At 56.7% G+C, this 20448-nt stretch overlaps 1 protein-coding gene across 1 annotated transcript; it reads left to right on the plus strand.

Moving 5' to 3' along the window:
• Positions 1-2219: 2219 nt before the first annotated feature.
• LOC122371361 (zinc finger protein ZIC 4-like) lies at positions 2220-20237 on the plus strand. The gene is made up of 2 exons (XM_043347629.1): positions 2220-3265; positions 18985-20237. The coding sequence occupies exons 1-2, from the start codon at positions 2302-2304 to the stop codon at positions 19425-19427; spliced, it is 1407 nt and encodes a 468-aa protein (XP_043203564.1). The 5' UTR covers positions 2220-2301; the 3' UTR covers positions 19428-20237.
• Positions 20238-20448: the final 211 nt, after the last annotated feature.

The following is a 20448-nucleotide window of genomic DNA, read 5'->3' on the forward strand; positions in this document are numbered from 1 at the left end:
TGTTGGAGCTGAATGGCGAATGATAACGTCATATAACTCTCCGGCGTTTTCGTCACTGCACAATGGGCATCAGCCAGAGTACAATTTCGAGAGATATTTTATTTAAAAAAGTGCTTACCAAGAAAAGTGCTTACCAGCTCTCTCATAATTCATTCAAAGAACAACTCGCATTTGACCGGCGTCATCGTGGGTGCTTCATTGCACCATAGAACCATCATGTCACCAAACCACCGATTATCACTGCTGCTGGCAAACTGTGACTCAGAGGAGTAGCTAGGTGTGACGAGCTCGGTGACATTGCGCAAGCCGTCAGAAGACCGATCGGCTGTCACTGAAGTCAGCAGGAACGTCACTTCTGATGTCACTGACGCCTGACGTGGTATGACGTCACAGGACATAGTTTGGGGCTCTGAAGGAGGCCACAGCTGACTAAGGTAGTTTATATTCTGAGGTCCATCTATATGATAGACAATAGAGCCTCTACCACCGTGTCCGCTGAGCTGCCGGTGGCTACGTTGCATCATGTAGCATGTTGTTGGGTCATGTGTGACTAAGTGAGAATTGGAAGTGGTGATAATGAAAGCTTGACTTTTTTGAACGTGAAGATGGGCGAGAGTGTTCTAGCTCGACATTTAATGATGACGCTTTCTTCTAGAATATCATCGTCAACTCATTCGATATAGAAAGAAGTACTCAGTATCAAAATACGACGCCCATTTGTGAAGCTAAATGCAGTCTGCTTACTGGGTGCAATTCTCGCTGAGTAGTCTAACCTAATTCAACGACATTCACTCTGAGGTAACTATTCCACCTCGCTTTCCTGTTTTACCAAGCCCCTGTCCCATCATCTCATCAATTCATTGAGTTTTCAGGTCATTGTATCATCGTGTCATCGTACCATTGCGGTATCATATCACCGTGCCAGCACAGTATCTCGCCACCTACCATCAAAACGACATCTGCCGCTAACGTTGCAGATCTTGCACATAGATACAAGCTGGTATGCTGGTCGTTTCTACTTGATAAACAGTTCATATTTATTTCAACAGTTTGTACACGGAATTATCATAAATATGTTCGGCTCTTTTCTAATGGTCCCCAATCTCCTATTAACCTTTGTATGAGACATGTGCGTTGATGAACACAATCATTACATGCCTGCGCTTAGCTTGCGCAGACATTAGACGGCCATTTCTGGCTCAATTAAGAGTCCAATGCCACCTGTAACACAAATCATACCGGGATGTGTACTTAGCCCTGTGTCATCTGTGTAATGGGGTGCTTAACTGGCAAATTACCCCATTTGTTTGCTCCCAGTGTCATCAGCGGCTGTATGTTTCGGGCATTGGGCAGGCCAGTCTACATTAGCAAATGAACATCACGTAGGTAGGGTATGCCTTTACATATAAGCTTTTTTGATATGGAATTGTGCAGTGTCTGCTAGATATTGCGGCAGTGTCGACAGAAGTTGTAGTATTTTCAGGGGGCTTCTGTTTATTCTCCTTGAATTCTCGCCTTTTATTCCTACCAGCTGATTTCCCGTTGACTGAGTAGCAAGCTCCTGATTCCATCAATGCCCCAGCTCCGTTCTCGGCCTTCGCCCTCTGTATGGGGCGCCTCACTGTCGCTTTCTGCGGTGTTCGTCTCAGCGGTGGTGGCTCCCTGATGGGCCAAAGGCGGCGCGTGTGGCGGCCACCGCTCAATGAAGAGGTCACCGGGAGTCGGCGGCGGCGGCGGGTGACCCGCCGTGACGCCTGCTCACGCCGCGATGACCCCCGCGTCGCCGCTCTCCAGGCCTGTCGCCCCCTCCCGCAGCCCGCCGCGCGCGCAGCCGCGGGACGCTGGACGGCGCCCGCCGCGACTCAGCCACGCCCGGTGGCTAATTAAGCTATCGACTAGTTAGCGTTGCTCTCCTCTGGTGCCGCTGATCGGTGCGCGGAAGGAGGTAATTGCGGCGCGCCGGCAGCTCGGCGCGGCGGCCGTCGTGTGTCGCGCGCCGCGGTGTCGAGCGGCGCCCAGCCGCGGCGCGCAGCCCTCCTCCCGGGCAGACATACCGCGCCGCTGCGTGCACCAATAGCGTCCCACTGGGCGCCCAGCCGGAGGGCGCGCACGCCCCGCCTCCGAGCCGGCCGGCCATTGGTCCAGCGGCCGGCTCCATTGTCTGACAGCCAATCAGCGGACGGCAGGCCGGTCAGCACCGCGGGACCCGGCCTCCAGCTGACTGAGAACGAATCGCACGCGGCGCCTCTGTTGCAGAGGGCACCTCCTGCGGCGCACACGTCCGTCTGAAGACCGCGTATTATGGTTTCAGAGCGGGGCAGTGTCTTGCTGGGTCCTGTGGCGTGCGCTCCGCGCGGTGACCTCTCCGGCAGTGCGCCCCCGCGCGACGAGACGACGGCGTGTCCGGCCACCGGCGACCTGTGGCGAGCACCGTTCGCCCCCACCGCCAGGATGCACGTGGACACTAAACCGGTGGTGAGTCCGTTCATGGAGGCCGGCCACGGCCCGGTGGGACTCATGTTTGGCTCGAGTATGTCGGCAGCAGAGGCCAGCATGCAGAACCAGTATCAGAACGGCTACGGCATGGGCGTGCCGGTCAGCCACCACGGCATGCACGGCCACATGGGCTCGTACGCGGCCAGGGACTTCTTCCTGCGGCGTGATCACATGGCCGGCTCTCTCGGAGCGCTGAGCGGCCACGACCTCCCTCAGCAGCACCACAGCGTGTTCGCGTCGTCGGGTCTGTCGCACCACGACCCTGCCATGGTGCTGCCGAGTCTGCACGAGCAGCAGCACGCGGCCATGAACAGTCAGATGCGGCTGGGCTCCATGTACGGCGCCGAGCAGTTCCAGCAGCTCTCTGGGCAGCAGTTCAACCACCACATGAACTGGAACATGGGCGCCATGGCCGGCCCGCACGGCTGCTACCGCTACCTGCGCCAGCCGCTCAAACAGGAAATGACCTGCAAGTGGATCGACCCCGACCAGCCGTCGCCCAAGAAGGTGTGCAACAAGACGTTCCACAGCCTGCACGAGATCGTCAACCACCTGACCGTGGACCACGTGGGCGGTCCCGAGTGCACCAACCACGCCTGCTGCTGGCAGAGCTGCTCCAGGAACGGACGCAGCTTCAAGGCCAAGTACAAGCTGGTCAACCACATCCGGGTGCACACGGGGGAGAAGCCGTTCCCCTGTCCGTTCCCCGGCTGTGGCAAGGTGTTTGCGCGCTCCGAGAACCTCAAGATCCATAAACGGACACATACAGGTAAGAACCGCCGTCTGGCGCAAACATTGGGGCTTGTTGGTATAAGGTCAGAGTGGGATAAGTCGTAAAAGTGTGTGATATAGCTCATTGTGCGTTTTGTGTAACCGTACATGTGCATTTTATCGTGCATGATTGCCGTACTCAGTCTCCAAGAGGGTGATAATTTCGATGCACTACGCCGCTATCTTGGCATCTGATCGTCGTCCTGCCGCTGCGAGATATTATCTAAACAATCCTGACGCAGCAGTCAAACCTTGTCAAACAATCGATCATCGCTGCTGTGAGCTCTCACTTCGCACTCAGCTAGTCTCTGATTCCACTTTGGGTCTCTTTCGGTCGTCCCTCCGCAGTCCCGGCGCGTGCGACGCTGAGGGCCGTTGTTGTTTGTTGGTCCGCCGGCCGGGGCCGTAAACGCCGACTCCCCGCCCGGCGTCCGCCCGGCGTCCGCCCGACGCTCGCCCGGCGCGCGCTCGACGCTCGATCGGTGTCTCTCCTGGCCGCTCTCTCAGTCACTCGATCGTCCGCTGGACGCCAGTCTGATCGTAGATGTTTCTTAGACCGCTCCATCGCGGGTCGATCATGTCACCAGCTCCTCGAACCGACCCTTCGAGGTGACGAGATGTTCGGCATTCTCGTCACGCGCCGGGTGCCAGCTAGCTCCTCAGCAGTGTCGCTCGCACGCGCCCAACGCGACTAGCGCACAGATATCCCAACAATGCGACAGACGTGCCGATTTACATACAAAGTATTCGCCGGCCGTGTCATTGTTTAAAATGTTTCACATTCCGCTACGGCAAAAACTGTGTCATCCGTCTGTGGGTGGTGCTGCCGGGCCGCTTCACCAGGCTCGCTCGGGCGGACCGGGAGACCGGGACCGTCCCTACATGGTCCCGGTCCGTCCCGAGATGACTCTCGGACTCCGAGTCCGGAGTCGGACGGCCGCTCTGTCTCCGATCTCATCATTACGGGCCGGTCGACTGGTCATTTGTTAACCGGTGACCATTTTACCTGGCCGGACCGTGTCCTTTGAGGCGCCACGGCCACTTGAAGCTAAAGCACTCGTAGATCGCCCCAGATGAGCGAGCAGTACCGGCTCCTTTCTGTCGGTCATTTCTCTCTGCGAGTCCCGGCCGACGCGAAACAAAAAGATTGTCCTTGTTCGGACCGAGCCCGCACTGCTATCCATCTGGCCAGTCTCGTAACTCGGACGCCGCGACCGTGCGATATTCCGGGCTTTCCCTTAAATATTTCTCATGTTAATTCGTCCGACAAAAAAGTGTGCTCGCTTCGCGTGGAATGTGCGGGCGACAGAGTGTGTAGGACCGGCCCGGCACTGTCCTCGTAATGACGGTCGTACTGCGGGGGTGGCGGCGGCGATGGAGGGTGCCTTCGAATCCTGGGATGGTAGCAAGTGGCCTGGGTGCTGCCTCAGAGAACGATGATGTCCAGAGAGTTACCTTTCTTGGTGGAGGCGGAAGCTCACCTACCTACCGTAGAGTGGGCGGGTCACTGGCCAGATTCATTCGCGGTGGTCAGGCCGTGTAGGCCGCGCCAGGGTTTACAGTGGTCAATAAATCAAGGCGGTTTAAATGGAGGTTCGATCGGGGGCGGGGGGAGGGCGGTCGAGGGCCACTTGGGGTGAGACGATCGCCTTGGGAGGTCTCCCTGGCACCCGTCTGGTCCCGTCGCCTTCCCGTCCCGTCTCCGTCCCCGTCCCGTCGGGGTGTTATGGTCGGGTGGCCGGCAGGCGGCAGCCGTCGCCGCCACAGATCGAAGTCATCAGATGCCATCTGAGCTCAGTCTGTCGGGGCGAGTGTGTGCCCTGCCGGCCGAACGGGGTCTCCGCGACGAGAAGTAACGGTACTGGTGAGGGTAGCCTCCCCAAAGTGGTTGTTAGAGCCGGCATACCATCTGCGACAGAAGTTGATTGATTGTTGTGTTGTCGAATAGACGGGCAATTTTTATCATTTGAATCTAGTACACCATTTATAAAAGAGGAAATTTATATTAACTATCTAAAAATGTCAATCTTAATAAACAGTATAAGAGAAGAGCACTCTAAAAATACATTTTCATTCAAGTGCTTACTGCTTTGCTCAGTTATGATCTGAAGATGCTCATCTAGGCGAACAATAAATATGTTCACCATTCACTCCGTAATTTATATCGCAAATCGCAAAAAAACATGACCACTGCTGGCTCCTTTCAATGAGCAGCTTCTGTTCACTTGTATAACGCTATGCCTCACAAATTACCCCTAATTTGTTATTGAGGCGCCTTGGTAGTCTGAAACATATCAATGTCATCGTCGTCGTACCTTGCATTGTGGACTTTGCGACTAACAAGTTGCCCTAATTTATCTCAAGCATGTGCTGGAAATTATCAAGTAGGCTAGTGTGCAAGCGTAGTTTTATCGAAGATTGAGGAGTAAGCATGACTTTCAACGGAAATAGACGGAGCTGTGCCATCCTTCCTCTCCATTCCTCCGACCCTCTCCCCGATCGCGCCGGTTTGGTGCGATGCGCGTGCAGCGTGGGCCGTCCGGTCGCCGCCCCTGCCTCCCCTCGGCTCACAAATCAGCCTCTGGCCGGCGGCGGTCCGCCTCCTCGGCTACCGTGCTCTGCTTTACGGCAAACAGGTCCGGCTCCGGTAATAGCGTCCGCTGCCGGCACCCCATGCCTCAGCCGGCGAGCAATACTGCCGCGTGGCACGCACCCGACTGCCTGCTTGGCCGGAGGCGTCACCCGACTGAGCATTGAGCAGTGAGCTGGGGTGTGCAGAGTGGCTGAGGGTCGTGTTAGGCTGCGGGTCACTTCCTTACTTTGCTGAATCTTACCGAGTGAGGTGGCTGTGGCAGTTCACTAGTTGAACATTGAAGGCAGAGGGGTGGGAATAGGTAACTAACTAATGGTCCAGAGTAACAACTGGGCCAGACTGGTTGAAATGGCAACCGGAACATTGCATAATGGAAGTGAGAGCTTACGACACATGCCAAGGGTTCCTCCTTTTTATTCGAGGCCTCTTATTTTTTAGTCATACCGGTAGATTGTAATTTAAAATTTCAATTTCCCTCCCCGCTCTCCTCCTGTTTCCTTCCACTCCCCTCTCCAACCCCACTTCTTGCCACTGCTCCTTTCCGTCGCCCGAGGCCCTAGTCTCAGAGCTCCACCGGCTTCTCCTGAGCAGCGATGCGGCGATGCCACACAACTCAGTCCGTCGGCCTGCCGCGGGATTGCTGCCATGCACCTCTGCGCCGCTCGGGGCCGCAAAAACGGCCAGCGCGCTGCCCGACTGCATTCTCGACCGGATGAGCTGCCCAGAGCGACGGCGAGACGCGGAGGCGGCAGGGGAGGAGTGGAGCGGTGGGTCTGGAGGATGGCATAGCCCTGGAATGGGCCAGAAAGGAGCAGTGAAGACATGCCTTCTGTTGGGCCATATGGTTAAACACTATCACATATATTTTTTTTCTTCCAGCACTGTTCGATTGGTGATCCAAATGTTTTCATACTTAGCTCATTTGGTCATTTGATTTCCTTGAAATGGGCAGAGGTGATGTAATGCCATTCGGGTGAAGCTGAAATCCCAATCCGTTCATCCGTCGGCTGACTGTGTCGTCCAGCCTCCGTCGTGCTGAGCCACTCCCAGCTGTGTTTTGACGGGGACGAACGCCGGCCGGCGGCGGCGGCGACACCGGGGTGCGAACTGTCCTGACATGAGACACCGGCGCCGCCGATGATGGGTCGTGGGAGGGGGAGGGGGCAGCTGACCCCTCATCCGTCTCCCACGCGCCGGCGAGCCCCCATTTGACCCCCTGTTTCCGGTGGCAGCGAGCTATCGGTCCCCGGGGGACGGTGGTTTGCAGATGCGGGATCGGTCCCCAGGGGACGGCAGATCGAGTTAGGTTAGCGGGCGCTTGTGGAGGGAGACCGACGCTTGTATGTGTGTGAGCGGGATGAGGTTAGATTTGGTGGTAATGCGATCAGCACAGCGCAGAGTGGGCTCTAATGGGACTGAAGATGAGCAATGGACGGGGAGGTTAGTTGGCACTAGCTGCGCACCTAAAATCAGATAAGCTACAGAAACATTTTGTTGTAATTACGTTTAGTGTAAGCATTTGATAGCTAGGCCCAAGAGACTATTACAGATCGCATTTAGTTTGTTTCAATGTTGAGAAGACTTCATTTAAATTTGCTTAGAAGTAATGTTCATAATTATGCTGCTTTGGGTGCCTTGCTTATCTATGCATTTCTAGCTTCCGATATCAGTATCTTTTATGCCAAAATACAATAGAAACAACATTATAATATTTATAACAGCAAATCAAGTAATGACTGCTCTTTGCTGACTCAATTCTACACAGTTTCTTAATTAATAGCCATAAAATATGGCACATCAGACGGCATTATACCCATTGCAGCTGCTTGCTACTTCCAGGTACAGCATAAACACTTTGTCGTCACATTATTAGAAGGAAAACTACATCTATCAGCAAGAGCTAATTAAGTTTATGGTAATTAAGAACAATGCCAATGAATTTGTGATCACAGTTGCATTTCATTCAGTCAGATTAATTACAACAAAATTAATGTGCGAAAGTTGTCATGAATTACGTGCATGGCACCGTGCAATTTCCTGCTCCCAACAGAAAATAAACGCCCTAGTGAAAGAAAAACAATGCCCGTTTTGCACAGCTTTAGTTCACCTATCTTTATTTGAACATGTTGACTACTGGTTTGGTTCCATAGAAATTGATTCTGAAATCGAAACCATAACTTATCAGGTAAGTCGCAATTACATCTCAAAATCTGTCGCGGCCATGATACTTGCATAATCAGGGCCAATTCAATATCGAACCAGTGTGTACGTCTAATCACATGGCTGAACTAACTACAAAGCCAACTGCAGACTAAGGCTCACTCCGCTTCAGTTCCAGCTTCTCGAAACTAAAGTATTCCCTCCTAGATTTTCTAACTCTCAGCCCCACCTCTATTTTCTAACTACTTGCTCCTCGCTCCTCACTCCTCACTCCTCACACTCCTCGTTCCTAGCCTTTCGCCTGTTCTTTCCTCGTTTGGCATGGCGCTCACGTTCTCGGCTTTATTCTCAGTGTCATATGCATAACAAAACGCACCGGGCCGGACGCCGGGCCGCAGTTCGCGCTGGGTGCGGGCGACGGACCGCGTGGCGCACTGCACTTGAACACCTCTCGTCTCGGCCGTGTTTGGGAACAAGTCGAGAGCCGCTTCTGAAATACGCACTCGCGGTGTCGTTTCTACCCAACCCCGCGGCTTTGGTGGTGCCACTCGTCGCTTTCAGTGACGCTTTGGTTGCCTTTTCGGAGCGACCGTCACGAGGGGAGGACCAATCCGGGGTGTGTGAGAGATCGCACACGAACGGTTTGATTAAACAGGATGATTGATGCGGCCGGATTTATTGGCAGTGTGTACTCGCGTCACGTGTGATCGTATCTGGGGTGTAAGCCGGGCCGCGCGCGGGGCCGGCTTACACCCCAGATACGGGGGAGAACAGTTCTTGAACAGTTCTCCCCCAGATAGGGGGAGCGTCCGCACACCGGCCAGAGCAGCCGATCCCAGTCGTGATAAGGCCGGGTCCCGATTGGATCGGACCGACAATAGGCCGCCACACGGCTCGCCGTGTTCGGGCTGGTGCGACACACCGCGTGACGCACAGAGACGCGAGTGGGGGGGCGATATGGCTGCGACAGAGCTGCGACTAGCTGCGACAGCTGCGACAGGGCTTCCAGCGGAGCCGCGTCACCCAGGCGGCTCCCGGCAGCTCCCGGCTCGACGAGACACCCGCCGCTGAGGAGCGCGCTGCAGAGATTTATTTGTTTTCGACGTCGGCGGCAATATCACGTTTCCTTGTTTTGATAAAGAGGATGACGGCTGGAAATTATGGTGTCACTGTCACATCATCTCTTCAGAAGAGCTGTGTGACAGGAGACAGTCCTTGTGCGTCAAGAGATAGTCTGGTCCTGTGGCAAGATGAGCCACCTGTTTTGTTGGTCTTTTGGACGGAGTGTGTCATTTTAGAAGGATTTATTCACAAAGGGCTTATTCTGTCTTTTCAAGCATTCTCCGCATTGTCCACTTTCCTCTGTTCTTGACCCATTTCCCTATCTGTTTACATTACTACTGTGGCATTTCCGTCCCATGATTTTGTTATTTGGAGTACAATAGCGACTTATATTTCCCCTGCCCTCTTCTCTCAAAGATTATCTCCCTCTTCCCACTCCTATCCCTCCTCTTTTCGTCCAGCCCAGTCCGGCCGACCTATCTCGCTCTGTTTCTCATTCTATCTAGCCGGTGCATCGGATCTGTGATATGCAGCGTTCATAATTTCCTGCCGGCGGCCGGTACAAAAACTGCGCCCGGCCCGAGCGCCGTTCCCACGCGCAGGCCACGCGGCCAGCGGCCACAGCTGACCCGGCCTTTATTAGGCATGTCAATCTCTCCGACTCTCCCACTCGGTATGGTGTTTACACCAGAGCGTGTGCCCCGTGACCTGACCTGGTCACTGGAGAGACAGAGCCGACCTCCAGGTCACACCGCAGCGCAGAACAGGGCGGCGCAGGCCGGCCGGCTTTCTGACGCCTACGACCCGACGTTCGGCAGGTATTTTGAAAACGCAACGGCCGCTCGCGACTTCTGGGTCGATTGAATAGACAAATATTTACGCCCGGGTAACAATTAATAACGCTGCGGACCAGTGTGTATCGCAATACATCATCGGGAGATTATTTATTCAAGGCCCCGGGCGAAACTGGCATAACCGGGTACACAAACGGTACGGGGGACACGCAGTCATTAGCTGGTGGTGGTGACGGAGACTGAGACAGAGACTGAGACGGAGACGGAGACTGAGACGGAGACCGAGACTGAGACTAAGACGGTGACGGGGACAGAGACAGAGACGGCGAGGGGACGGTATGGGATGGGATGGGAGACGGTTAACGGATGGCAAGGGGTGGGGGACGGAAAGGAATGAGTTGAAAAGGACTGGGAAAGGCGGAGCGAGCCGCGACGGGACTAATAGGGACGGGTTGAACGGGACCAACTCCGGGGCTGTCTGTGATCAATCCAGTGGGAATTCATTGGTACTGCCTCAACAGTTGCCCTCTGTCCTGACACGGCGCCTGGCACGCGGCTAACGCTCAGCTAGCCGTTTAGAGAACAGCCGTCGGCCGACCAACCAGCTCGCGTTTCATTTGGGAATAATTCACGCGGCAAGCCACGGCGCGCGGCTGGCCGGGTCGCTCCGAATGTTTCATAAAGTGATGTCATAACAATAAATTCGCTTTATAGGACGGGCCAGAAATGATGGCGGAAATTTCGTGAGACTGCAATTCGGCGAAATAGGCCGGCCATTGGAGTACGTCGTGATCCACTCGCTCGGAAAATTAACGTTTCTACATAAAGACAAGCGAATTGATGGGCCGGCTGGGGTAATTATGATTAATTCCGGGCGTTGAATTACTTTAATAATCGCATTAAAATTAGAGCCCTCGGGTGAGTCCAAAGCACATACGGAACAGTTGAATTATGGCGGTGATAAAGTGTGGCTTCAGTATGGCCGCCGTTAGTTTTGGCACTCCCCGAATTACAAAGCACTTAGAACATGGGCGGCCTAGCCTCCTAATGGCGGAAAGTGCATCTGCTGTACTTTGCACAGACGGCCGCAGAACAAATAAATTTCTGCAGGGCTGAAATGAACGCTAGCTCTTGCTTTGTGCATGCGATAAATACTTCTGGCCAGACAAAATGACGTCCAGAAACGACCAACGCCATTTGTTTCCTCGGGAAGTCTTAACCTAAAACTTATGCTGCCTCTCTTGCTAAAACACCACCCGACTTTTCTTTATGCTCACTCTCTCTTTCATATCCAACTCTCTCCCTCTATCCCTCTCCCTCGCCGTCCCGCCGGGCTCCTATTACAGTCCCTCATAGCGTCTGGCGGGCCCTCGGCACCGCGGTCCAGCCGAGCGAAGCCGAGCCGAAGTGACGGCTGGCGGCAGAACATGTGTACGGACAGGTGATCGGTAACGGCGTCCGCTGCCGAACGGGCTCGTCCGCTGCTGAGCGACTGAGCGAGCTCGCCCTCGCCGGTCTGCACCGTAACCCCGCCGCGCCGCCGCTATCCACCCGGCCGTCCGCTCGCCGCCCGGTGCCCCGAGCCGTCCGCCGCCCGCCGCCCTCAGCCGGCCGCTCGACGCCCGCCTCATGGCCGCGCGGCCGGCGGTGATGGGCCGTCTGGGATTCGGCGGAGGTATCGGAAAGAGTACCTACCGAATCCGTGCCGGGATAGAGCTGGGGAGTGGACGCAGGCCAGGGCTACATAGCTGGGTCGGGAGAGGGGTGCGGAGGGCTGCGGGAGGAGAGGAGAGGAGTAGGAAGAGGTTGATAAAGGAGTGATTGTATGACATACGCACAAGAGCAAGCGCAGGTGCAGGAAGTTGTAAGGGACATGTTACAATTACAACTCCCAGGACCACAGAAGGGAGATGAAATTAAAAATCAAGAGCTTTTCTAGCTGAGCGTCCGTTCCATGATGATTTGCACGATGCCACGACAAGTTTTCCCATTTCATAAACACCCAGGATGTGATAAAGCACCAATCTTCATTTGGTCTATTTTTTGTGATCGAATGGTGAACACAGACATCATTACAACATTTATTTGTGTGTCGTAAGAATAATTTTCCATCAATACACGCCCTGGTCGGAGGTCCAAATCACCCAAAGGTGGCGCTGATTACCGAGACCCGTTTTTATCCGGGTGGTAACCGTCGGTTATTGCAGTTATGGCGCACCAGTGACGATTCTGGCGCACGGCGGCGGCGGCGGCGGGGCGCTATTTAGGCGTCATCCCCCGCAGCCGTCTGGTCGTGGCATCTCAATGATCACATGATCGATTCGCCTGCCCGTGATAAATGATCCGTTTTTGTTGCCTTGTTTCGACAATGATGTTTAATTTACCATTGATCATCGAGTGGGGGAATAATTGGGAGCGTTTTGAATTTTTCTCGCGTCCGCTACAGGAGAGCGAGAGACCCGAGAGATTGGATAAGCAGATGGTAGGAGTGTTCGTGTGAAAAACGATCACCTCTGACGCGAATGTTTAGCGCTGGGCGCGCGATCGATGCGAAAACTCTCGTTTCTGGTGTGCTGTGTGACGAGGGAGAATACAAGCGTCATGGTTTGATGCGCACCTCAGCTAGGTGGCGGCGCAATTCTCAAAACAGTGGCTCGCTGCTCGGCACTCGGCGCGCTCTCCCAGCTGTGTTTGGTCGCTCTGTCAGCGCTGCCAGGCACTCTGCGAGCCGAGTGCGTCCATCCGTCCGGTCTCGAGTGTCAGCGGCGACCTTCCTGCGTCACTCATCGTCTCCGGTGCGCCAGAATAGCGACACACGGCCGGCAGCAGCATCAACAGACGGTCCGGCACGCCGGACGGTGCCGAGACGGGCGCGCGCGCCGTCGTGTTTTGACAACCAAGCCAAACTCACACCGTGACCAAATAAACACCGGCATCAATGTAATCCTCTGTCTCCGCGGTAAAGGGTTCTTGCGAACAACTGGTCGGCTCCCCACATTGTTCTTGGCACGGTGCGTAGTTTGGGTCCGCGAGATGGGAATGTATATGTGTGCGACCACGCAGAGCGTTTGGATGAGGCTCGTCTTCGACCACTGCCAGGCAGCGCCGCACAGTGCGTCTTTGAGTCTCTTTGTCCGGATTCAGCACGCTGATGAATGGTGGTGAGAGGTGTGCGGATACAAGGCGGTTAGTGTGGTTCCCCAGCCCCTGCGACGCAGGCCTCCATCGGCGTTCAGGTGCTAGTGGCCTACTGTCTCATTCCGCTTTTGTCTTGAGCATTGCAGTCTCCGCTATTTTACGCCGGCGAGGGTAGACTGTACCGCAGTACTTGGGAGACTTCAACGCACTACTACGCACAACCCTTGCTCTCGCATTTCGCTAGAACGCCTCCTCGACCCGTCCTCCACGGCATCTGAGATTCTCACCGGCCTGTCTCGGAGAGCGGCTGAGCGTCTCACGTCACAGCGGACGTGACGCACGCCGACGCTGCCCGGCTCAGGCACGCCGGCCTCCCACATACTATGAATAAATTAAGCCCATACATCTGCGGGTTGCGTGGCGCGAGGGCTCGGCGCCGGTACCGTGCCGGCCCGCCGAGCCGCCGTGTTTGGCATAATTGTTGCGATGCTATCGTCCGTTGCAAACACTGGCCTGTGACCCGACCCTGAGGAGCTCGAGAGAGGGGCTAGGGGATAATTCCCACGAGACTCAGCTAATGATGTCTAGCTAAACAAAATGGTGACTGCTCGTGAGATGAAAACCAGTGAGAGGAAGGGAAGCCAGCTAACCGCACTGCAGTGTTTTGTTGTTTGCAGCTCGGTGGCTCTTTCCGTTGCCCAAGACTGATCCGGGGATTGCATGTCTGCGGCCAAAACATGCCTAGCGTGTAATGAGATTAGCGAATAGCGCGCAGCCGACGCCATCTTACGGCTTCTGTTTAAGCCACTTACGGGATTCCCGACGGCCCCCGACGCGCGCTCAGTGGGAGAGAGCGAGCGACACCACTTCTCCTCCGAAATGGACGAATTCGTCCAGACTAATGTAATTTAAACCATAAAATAACCCTTCAGCCGTCCTTGGTCCGTCACTTTTATGAAGCGGCCCGTCCTGAAGTTTTATTGCAAGGCCTGGGCGCCGGGTCGCGCCCTCTCGACACTCCAGCTATATGGAGCGCAGCTGAGTTAACAGTTCCTTGTCTACGGGTCACTCGGGTTATTGGCTGTCATTCATTACCCCTCTGGCCTCCTCTAACCTCTCTCCACCCCTTCTCCTCTCTCCTCACCCATCCCCGCTCTGTGTTTCCCGCAGTACAGTCCGCTATAGGCGAGGCAGTTCGGCGTCCTAAGAAGCCGGGTGGGTGGACCGAACCATCGCCTCTCAGCGTCGTCAGTCCAGTACAGCGCATCTATCATCTCTCCACTCGACCTTAGGATGCAGACAGCCGCCGGCGGCTGGGGGCGGGGGCGGGGGCGGCGGTGGGCGGACCGGGGCGGAGTTGGGCCAATATGGGCGGGGATGGGAGGATGCTGGTATGAGGAGCGGCTCATTGCATAATTACGGCTACAGATGTGCTAATAACTCGTAAAGGGGTGATGAGAAGATAGCCCAGAGGAGGTGCGCTATTGTTATCGAGATGGTACTGATATCCCCGATTGGAAGGCTCGAGTTTGATTACGGCGATGTTGCCACGAAGCAGTATTTATGAGACACGGTGAATGCACTCTTATAAACACCCAATCTTACAAAACGAGCCTGTAGCCCAGCCTTCAGTCTCGTTAGTGGCTTTGCCTGCAGCTGAAATTCAGCCGGACCACTCCGAGCTCTGCGACCCGGTCTCGCCGGCTCTGCTGGTCTATCAGACTGACAGTCTCACATTTGTGAATTCTGCGTCCCAGTCTCACATGCTTGTCTGTCAGTCTGACAGCATGACCAGCCCCCAGTCTCTCAGACCTAAGTCTCCAATTTTCCAGCCTCGAGTCTCGCGGCCTCCCAGTCTCGCAGTCTCGGGTTCCTCTGCCACGGGCGCCGTGGCCGGCAGACGCCGTCGCCGAATAAATCACGCTCACTGCCCCGGTTCATGCATTCCAATGAGTACCGGCCGCCCGTCTGCAGCCCAGCGCCGGCCGTGGTGCCGCTCTGTTCTCCTGTTCACACTGTTCAGTCTGTTCAGGTGTTCAGAGTGTTCTCATATCAACTTTGGTTGGTGTAAGGGCGAGACAAGCATCACGAGTTTTGTCGATCTCTCAGTTTTCTGTCTACTGTGGCTCTTCTGTCTATTCATTTACTTCCACACCTGCTCCTGTCAACCTCTCCACAGCCGCGCTGCTCACCCCAGCGCGGTCCAATATCCCCACCCCTAACAAGCCCCCAGTGGCAGAAGACGCCCGCTTCGCACATGTTCAGTTTCGCTCTCTTCCACCGCAAACAAATCTTTAGCCGGCCATAAATACTGTCGGTAATTAATGAAAGCAGCTCGCGCGCGCCGCCCGGCCTGGTTACGTTTTGATAACAGGTTTAATGGTGCGCGGACCCACCCCCGGCCGGCCCTCGGCCGCCGGCGACCAGACAGAGTGCGGGCATTCCCCAATGACAGCCGGTATTCGGCGTGACTTATGGGGCGGGCACGCCGGCCGGCCTGCCGCGCGCTGCCCGCCCGGTTCCGAGCGGCGAGCGCTCGCCACCACCCGGCGCAACGGTCGGCCGGCGGTGCTGAGAAGGGTGTGGGGAGGTGCGAGGGTGTCGGCGTCGCGCAGTGAGGTGCAGCAAAAGTCCACCCGTCGTCACCAGTGTCGGTGAATTCGCTGAGGCTGAGCAAAGTCGACTGGAGAATGACGTGTGGAGATGGATGAAGTGGGAGCCTTTCTGGTGACCGATGAGAGGAAATTGTAATTCCCTCGCGGAAATCTCCACGCTCGAGCGGCGAGGCGCGATTCAGACATACCAACACGTCGTCCCGTCGCCCACGTTGCCGTGGATGACGTGGGCGAGAGGTGACAGACCCGCTGTCGCAGGCTATCGCCTCCCCACGCCCGTGTATGCTAATATCGCACGTGGCTGTGTCAGACAGAGGCGGGGCGGGGTGGCACCACTGCAGACAACGCGTTTCCATGGAAACGGCCGGCGTGGGTGTATCCTGCGGCGCCGAGCGTGCCGTGCCGGCCACGCTGTCCGGCCGGCTGACTTTAACAGCTCGCGTAAATTTCTGCTATCGGGCCCAATCATAACCGCTTGATCGTGGTCGCGGCCGCCGCCGGCCGGTCGGCCGGTCGGGCGGCGCGGGCCAAGCATTCCGAATAAATCTCGGTCGGCCGGCGGCGGTGTAGGGGTAGGTGGGGTGAGAGGACGCCACCCCGCCGGAAGGGACGCAGCGGCGGCGCATCGACCACCGGCAGACCGCGCGGAGACTCGGCCGGCCGGCCGCGTCACTAAAGCCGACCTCAGTATGGTTTTATATCTCTGCTGACGGTCTGGCGACCGTCTAACGGCCTCCCGCCGGCCACCTAATTCAGCTTTATGGCCGACGGCGCAGTCTCCGGCGACGGATCGACTCAGCAGCCGTCCGCCGGTCATGGGACGCTGGGACAGTCTGCAGGGGCTAGACACTGCACTGGGCTGTACAGATCGGTGTGTAGAGATCGGTGACATGAGATTTAATAATGACGCCGCCATGGCCATTGTCTAAACACAAACCTGGTATCATCACTCATCAGTTGCCATTATCACTCCATTCCTCGTCGATTACCCGGTGGTTAGATTATCCTACAGCTCTGTTATCCCTCCCAAACGACCCATCCGCCAGCGTTGCTGCCGTTACCTCCCCCGCAGCCTGTCGTACCTCCACCGCTCCTCCCGCCGCTCCTCCCGTCTCCATCTCCGCCCCTGCCGCCGCCGCCTCCGCGTGCGTCGTCGCCAGCAAAGCCCACAATATCTGACACAGGCGGGGCAATCAATAGTGCGGGCTTAGGTGGAGCTTACCCAGCCGGGGTGGGCCTGAATGGAAGCGTTGGTAGCGGCGGGGAGCGATGCACGGGGCGGGCAGCGCCGACCCGCCCCCGCCTCCGCTGCCGCCGCTGCCGCAGATACCGTCGCCTCGTGCGGGTCGTGTCCGCGCGCCCGGGGACCACCCACGCGGCTAGACCTGTCCTCGGTCGTCCCTATACGTCGCCATCTCATCCCAATGAATCCCGGTAGCGGCCGAAAAATCACCGGCGGAGCAGGGGCAGAAAAATCGCCGGTCTTCCGCGCGCTGCAGCCGCTGACAAGTATCGATCTTCGCCGACGCAGGCAGCTCCGGCGCTGCGCCGAATACGCCACCGGCCACGCTGCGACGGTCCCGGCGCGGCTGAGGCGAGAACCAGTCTGTTTACCCTGTGAGATTCCGTCCGCTGGGGCGGCGGAGGCGGCGCCGGCTACGATAACTCGTCCACCCTCGGCGCGAGGAGCCCGCCTAAATCGCCTTATCCCGGCGCTGAAACGAGTCCGAAACCCGCACACCTTCTCGTCCTTTCAGCTCGGCGGCGCGCACACACCGCCGATTGTTCATTTCTGCCATTCAGCGCTTTGTCGGGCCCCGGTCGGCCCGAGTGGGGTGTTGTAATCACGGTGAGGGCGCCGCGGCTCAGGCGGGCCGGCCTCCGGACTGCGGTGACATCTTATTATTGTGTTTGTCCTGGCCGGTGAGGCGGCTAGGATCTGGTCCGGTGGAGGGATGAACACGGTACAGTGGTGCGCAGGATCGCGCCGCGGACGGTGAGACGATTGCGGCGCGGGTGAGACGTGTGACGCGCTGCGGGGTGCTGGTCCGGGTCGACAGGGTAGGATCTGTAGCGGAGGAGTAGATTACACGGCACCCAGGTGTGCTGGGCTGAACCGGTGAGCTATGCGATGGAGAAGGTCACTGGCATTCCTTGACCTTCAGCGCGGCGCGGCTGAAATGTGGGCTGATTTCCGATCCTGGCTGCCTGATGATCACTGAAATGATCACTGATCTCCACACCTCGCCGTGTCGGAGTGTGATCAATGATCGGGAGGCGTGTGACATACCGGAATTCCCGGCATCTCGGTCCCGCTGGTCGCTCTGGGCCGTCGGCCGGTCCCACCTGACACTCGATGGTCACCGGCCGACCGCCAGCGCCGCATTGTCTCCGCGTGTCCTCATCTCTCAGTCCTGGAGACGCGCCAATGTCTCCTCTCGAGAGAGAGAGCGAGCCGGCCGCGGCGCCGGAGAGCTGGCTATTTTTAACGCCGTTCCGTGTCCAGCTTGGCCGGCCCGTTTGAAAACAGGTAGGTCCTGAAAGCCCGGCGCGGCCCGGAAAACATGACCCGTCTCGGAGCGGCGCGAGACGGGCACAAAGGGTCGGCGCTTTGTCGAGTGGGCGGGCCGAACCCCCCGAAACGAAACGAAACTCGCGTGTGCTCGGACGAGGACAATGGCTCGCCGAATCAAGGTGCTTTCAGCCGGCTGAATGGTCGCCGGGGCCTGAATAGATTTTGATAGACTGGCCACAGTACCGAGCATTCGAACAAGATGCCATTGAGCGCGCGGCCGGCGGCGGCCGGCTCGCCGGTCCGGTCCGAGCGGGCGGCGCTGCTGTCGATGGTGCACATGTTGTTTATTTTCTGTGCGGTGACGCGGCCGCCGTCAGAGCGGCGTCACTCAGCTGCCGCGGACCTCTCGGCCCGTGTCGGCCGGTCGCCAGTCAGGTGGGCGCCGTCAGCCACGTGCGAGACAGCCTCGCCGCGTGACGTTCCGCCGCCGCTGGCATCGGCTGTGATGGACACACACACTGAGAGGGGCGTCGATGGGAGGTGACATCTCAGGCGGTGCAGAGAGGCGTCAAAGTCGGTGACGGATTCGATAGATAGCCGTCGAATATGTCGTTACAAATGCTTCATGAAGCAGCTCGCAAAACATAGCAAGGGCAATGTAGAATCATAGAATCAAGTTCATAGATCATAGAATCAAGAATCTTGATCATAGAATCAAGTTCAGCTTTAAAAAGAGGGTCTGTTGGTGATGACTTGTGCTAACAAACCCATTTCTTCCAGCACCCTACACACTCGTGTCTTTTTTCGTCGTCACTTACCTTTTTCTCTCTTCTTTCGCAGGAGAGAAGCCGTTCCGCTGCGAGTACGAGGGCTGCGACCGACGCTTCGCCAACAGCTCTGACCGCAAGAAGCACTCGCACGTTCACACCTCGGACAAGCCGTACAACTGCAAGGTGCGTGGCTGCGACAAGAGCTACACGCACCCGAGCTCTCTGCGCAAGCACATGAAGGTGCACGGAAAGGACGTGAGCGGATACGACTCCGACTCGGACTCGGAGCCGAACACGCCGGCGCTGCGCTCCCCGAGCTCCCTGACCTCACCCCCGGCGGCGGTGACCTCTCTGACCTCGAGCCTGCAGCAGACCAACCTGAACGAGTGGTACATCTCTCAAAACGCCACCGGTATGCCGACGCCGCCGAGCAACGAGCACTCACCGATCGGCGCGCACGGCAGCGCGCCCGCGCCGTCGCACTTGCTACCGCCGAGTAGCACAGCGTATTGACGGATTCTGCACAAACGAGCGGTCTCTGTCAATGTGACGCCGTCTCATCCGCGCCGTTGTTTTGTTCGAGAGAGCTAGCTAGCGTCTCAGGGCCCGGACGATCGCTCAACGATCGAGTCGTCGTCGTGATGTCGTCGGAGAGTGGCTTCACCTGTCACGCTGACTGGAGAAGAGGCGGTCGGGCTGTCACGGATGTCATCTGCACCCGCGAGCTGTCACTGTCGGCCTGACAGCCGGTCACGCTCGTCATGCACCAGTCACGATGCCAGATGTGTCTCTACGATGCCAGATGCGGCCACACACCGCTGTGAAAGCGTGGAGGAAGGTCTGTCGAGTCCTTACCGTCACCGGCGTGGCACCGTCCGCGACTGCGCCGCACCTGTGCTCTGTTTTATCTCACCGTGTCATCTCGTTTGTTCGTGTTGAATTTTGATATGCCTGACGACGAACCTGTTATCAAACCCCGTGCAATGACGGGCTTACGACTCGTGGCGCGCGATCTGCACGTGTCACGGCGCCTCGCGGGCGCCGCAGGCCTACTCTGACTATCAAAAGGTGGATATATTTTATGTGCGTGTTGTGACATGACTGAAGGTCGATTCACTCGGCCGTCTCGTGATGTATATTCTCATCTTGCATTGTTTGATCTCATGTGTTATGAGCGGACCGCCTTGCGTGGTTCGAGGCCCGCCGAGTGGTCGCTGCGTCCGTACTGTGTACAGAGACATGTGTAAACAGTTCAAAGAACGTTGCCTCTGAATATGCTGTGTGTACAGTAGATTTTATAATAAATGTATGTGACGATTCTAAGAGCTATTTGTTCTAGAAGAGTGTCTAGAAAAGGGGTTGGTCACCTTATGCTGGTTCCGATTAAAAGGCAGTTCAGACATAAAATTTATTTAGATCCGATGCACACGGATTTCAATGCACTGTCAGAACTTCCACAGACTGTCCCCGATTGTTTTATCAACAGCACGTTACAGCACTCGCTTACGAATTCTCATCGCAGGCACGATTGACG

The sequence above is a fragment of the Amphibalanus amphitrite genome, unplaced genomic scaffold (genome assembly GCF_019059575.1).
Source record: "Amphibalanus amphitrite isolate SeventyFive unplaced genomic scaffold, NRLGWU_Aamphi_draft 001235F_arrow, whole genome shotgun sequence".
In the NCBI taxonomy this organism is placed as follows: domain Eukaryota; kingdom Metazoa; phylum Arthropoda; class Thecostraca; order Balanomorpha; family Balanidae; genus Amphibalanus; species Amphibalanus amphitrite.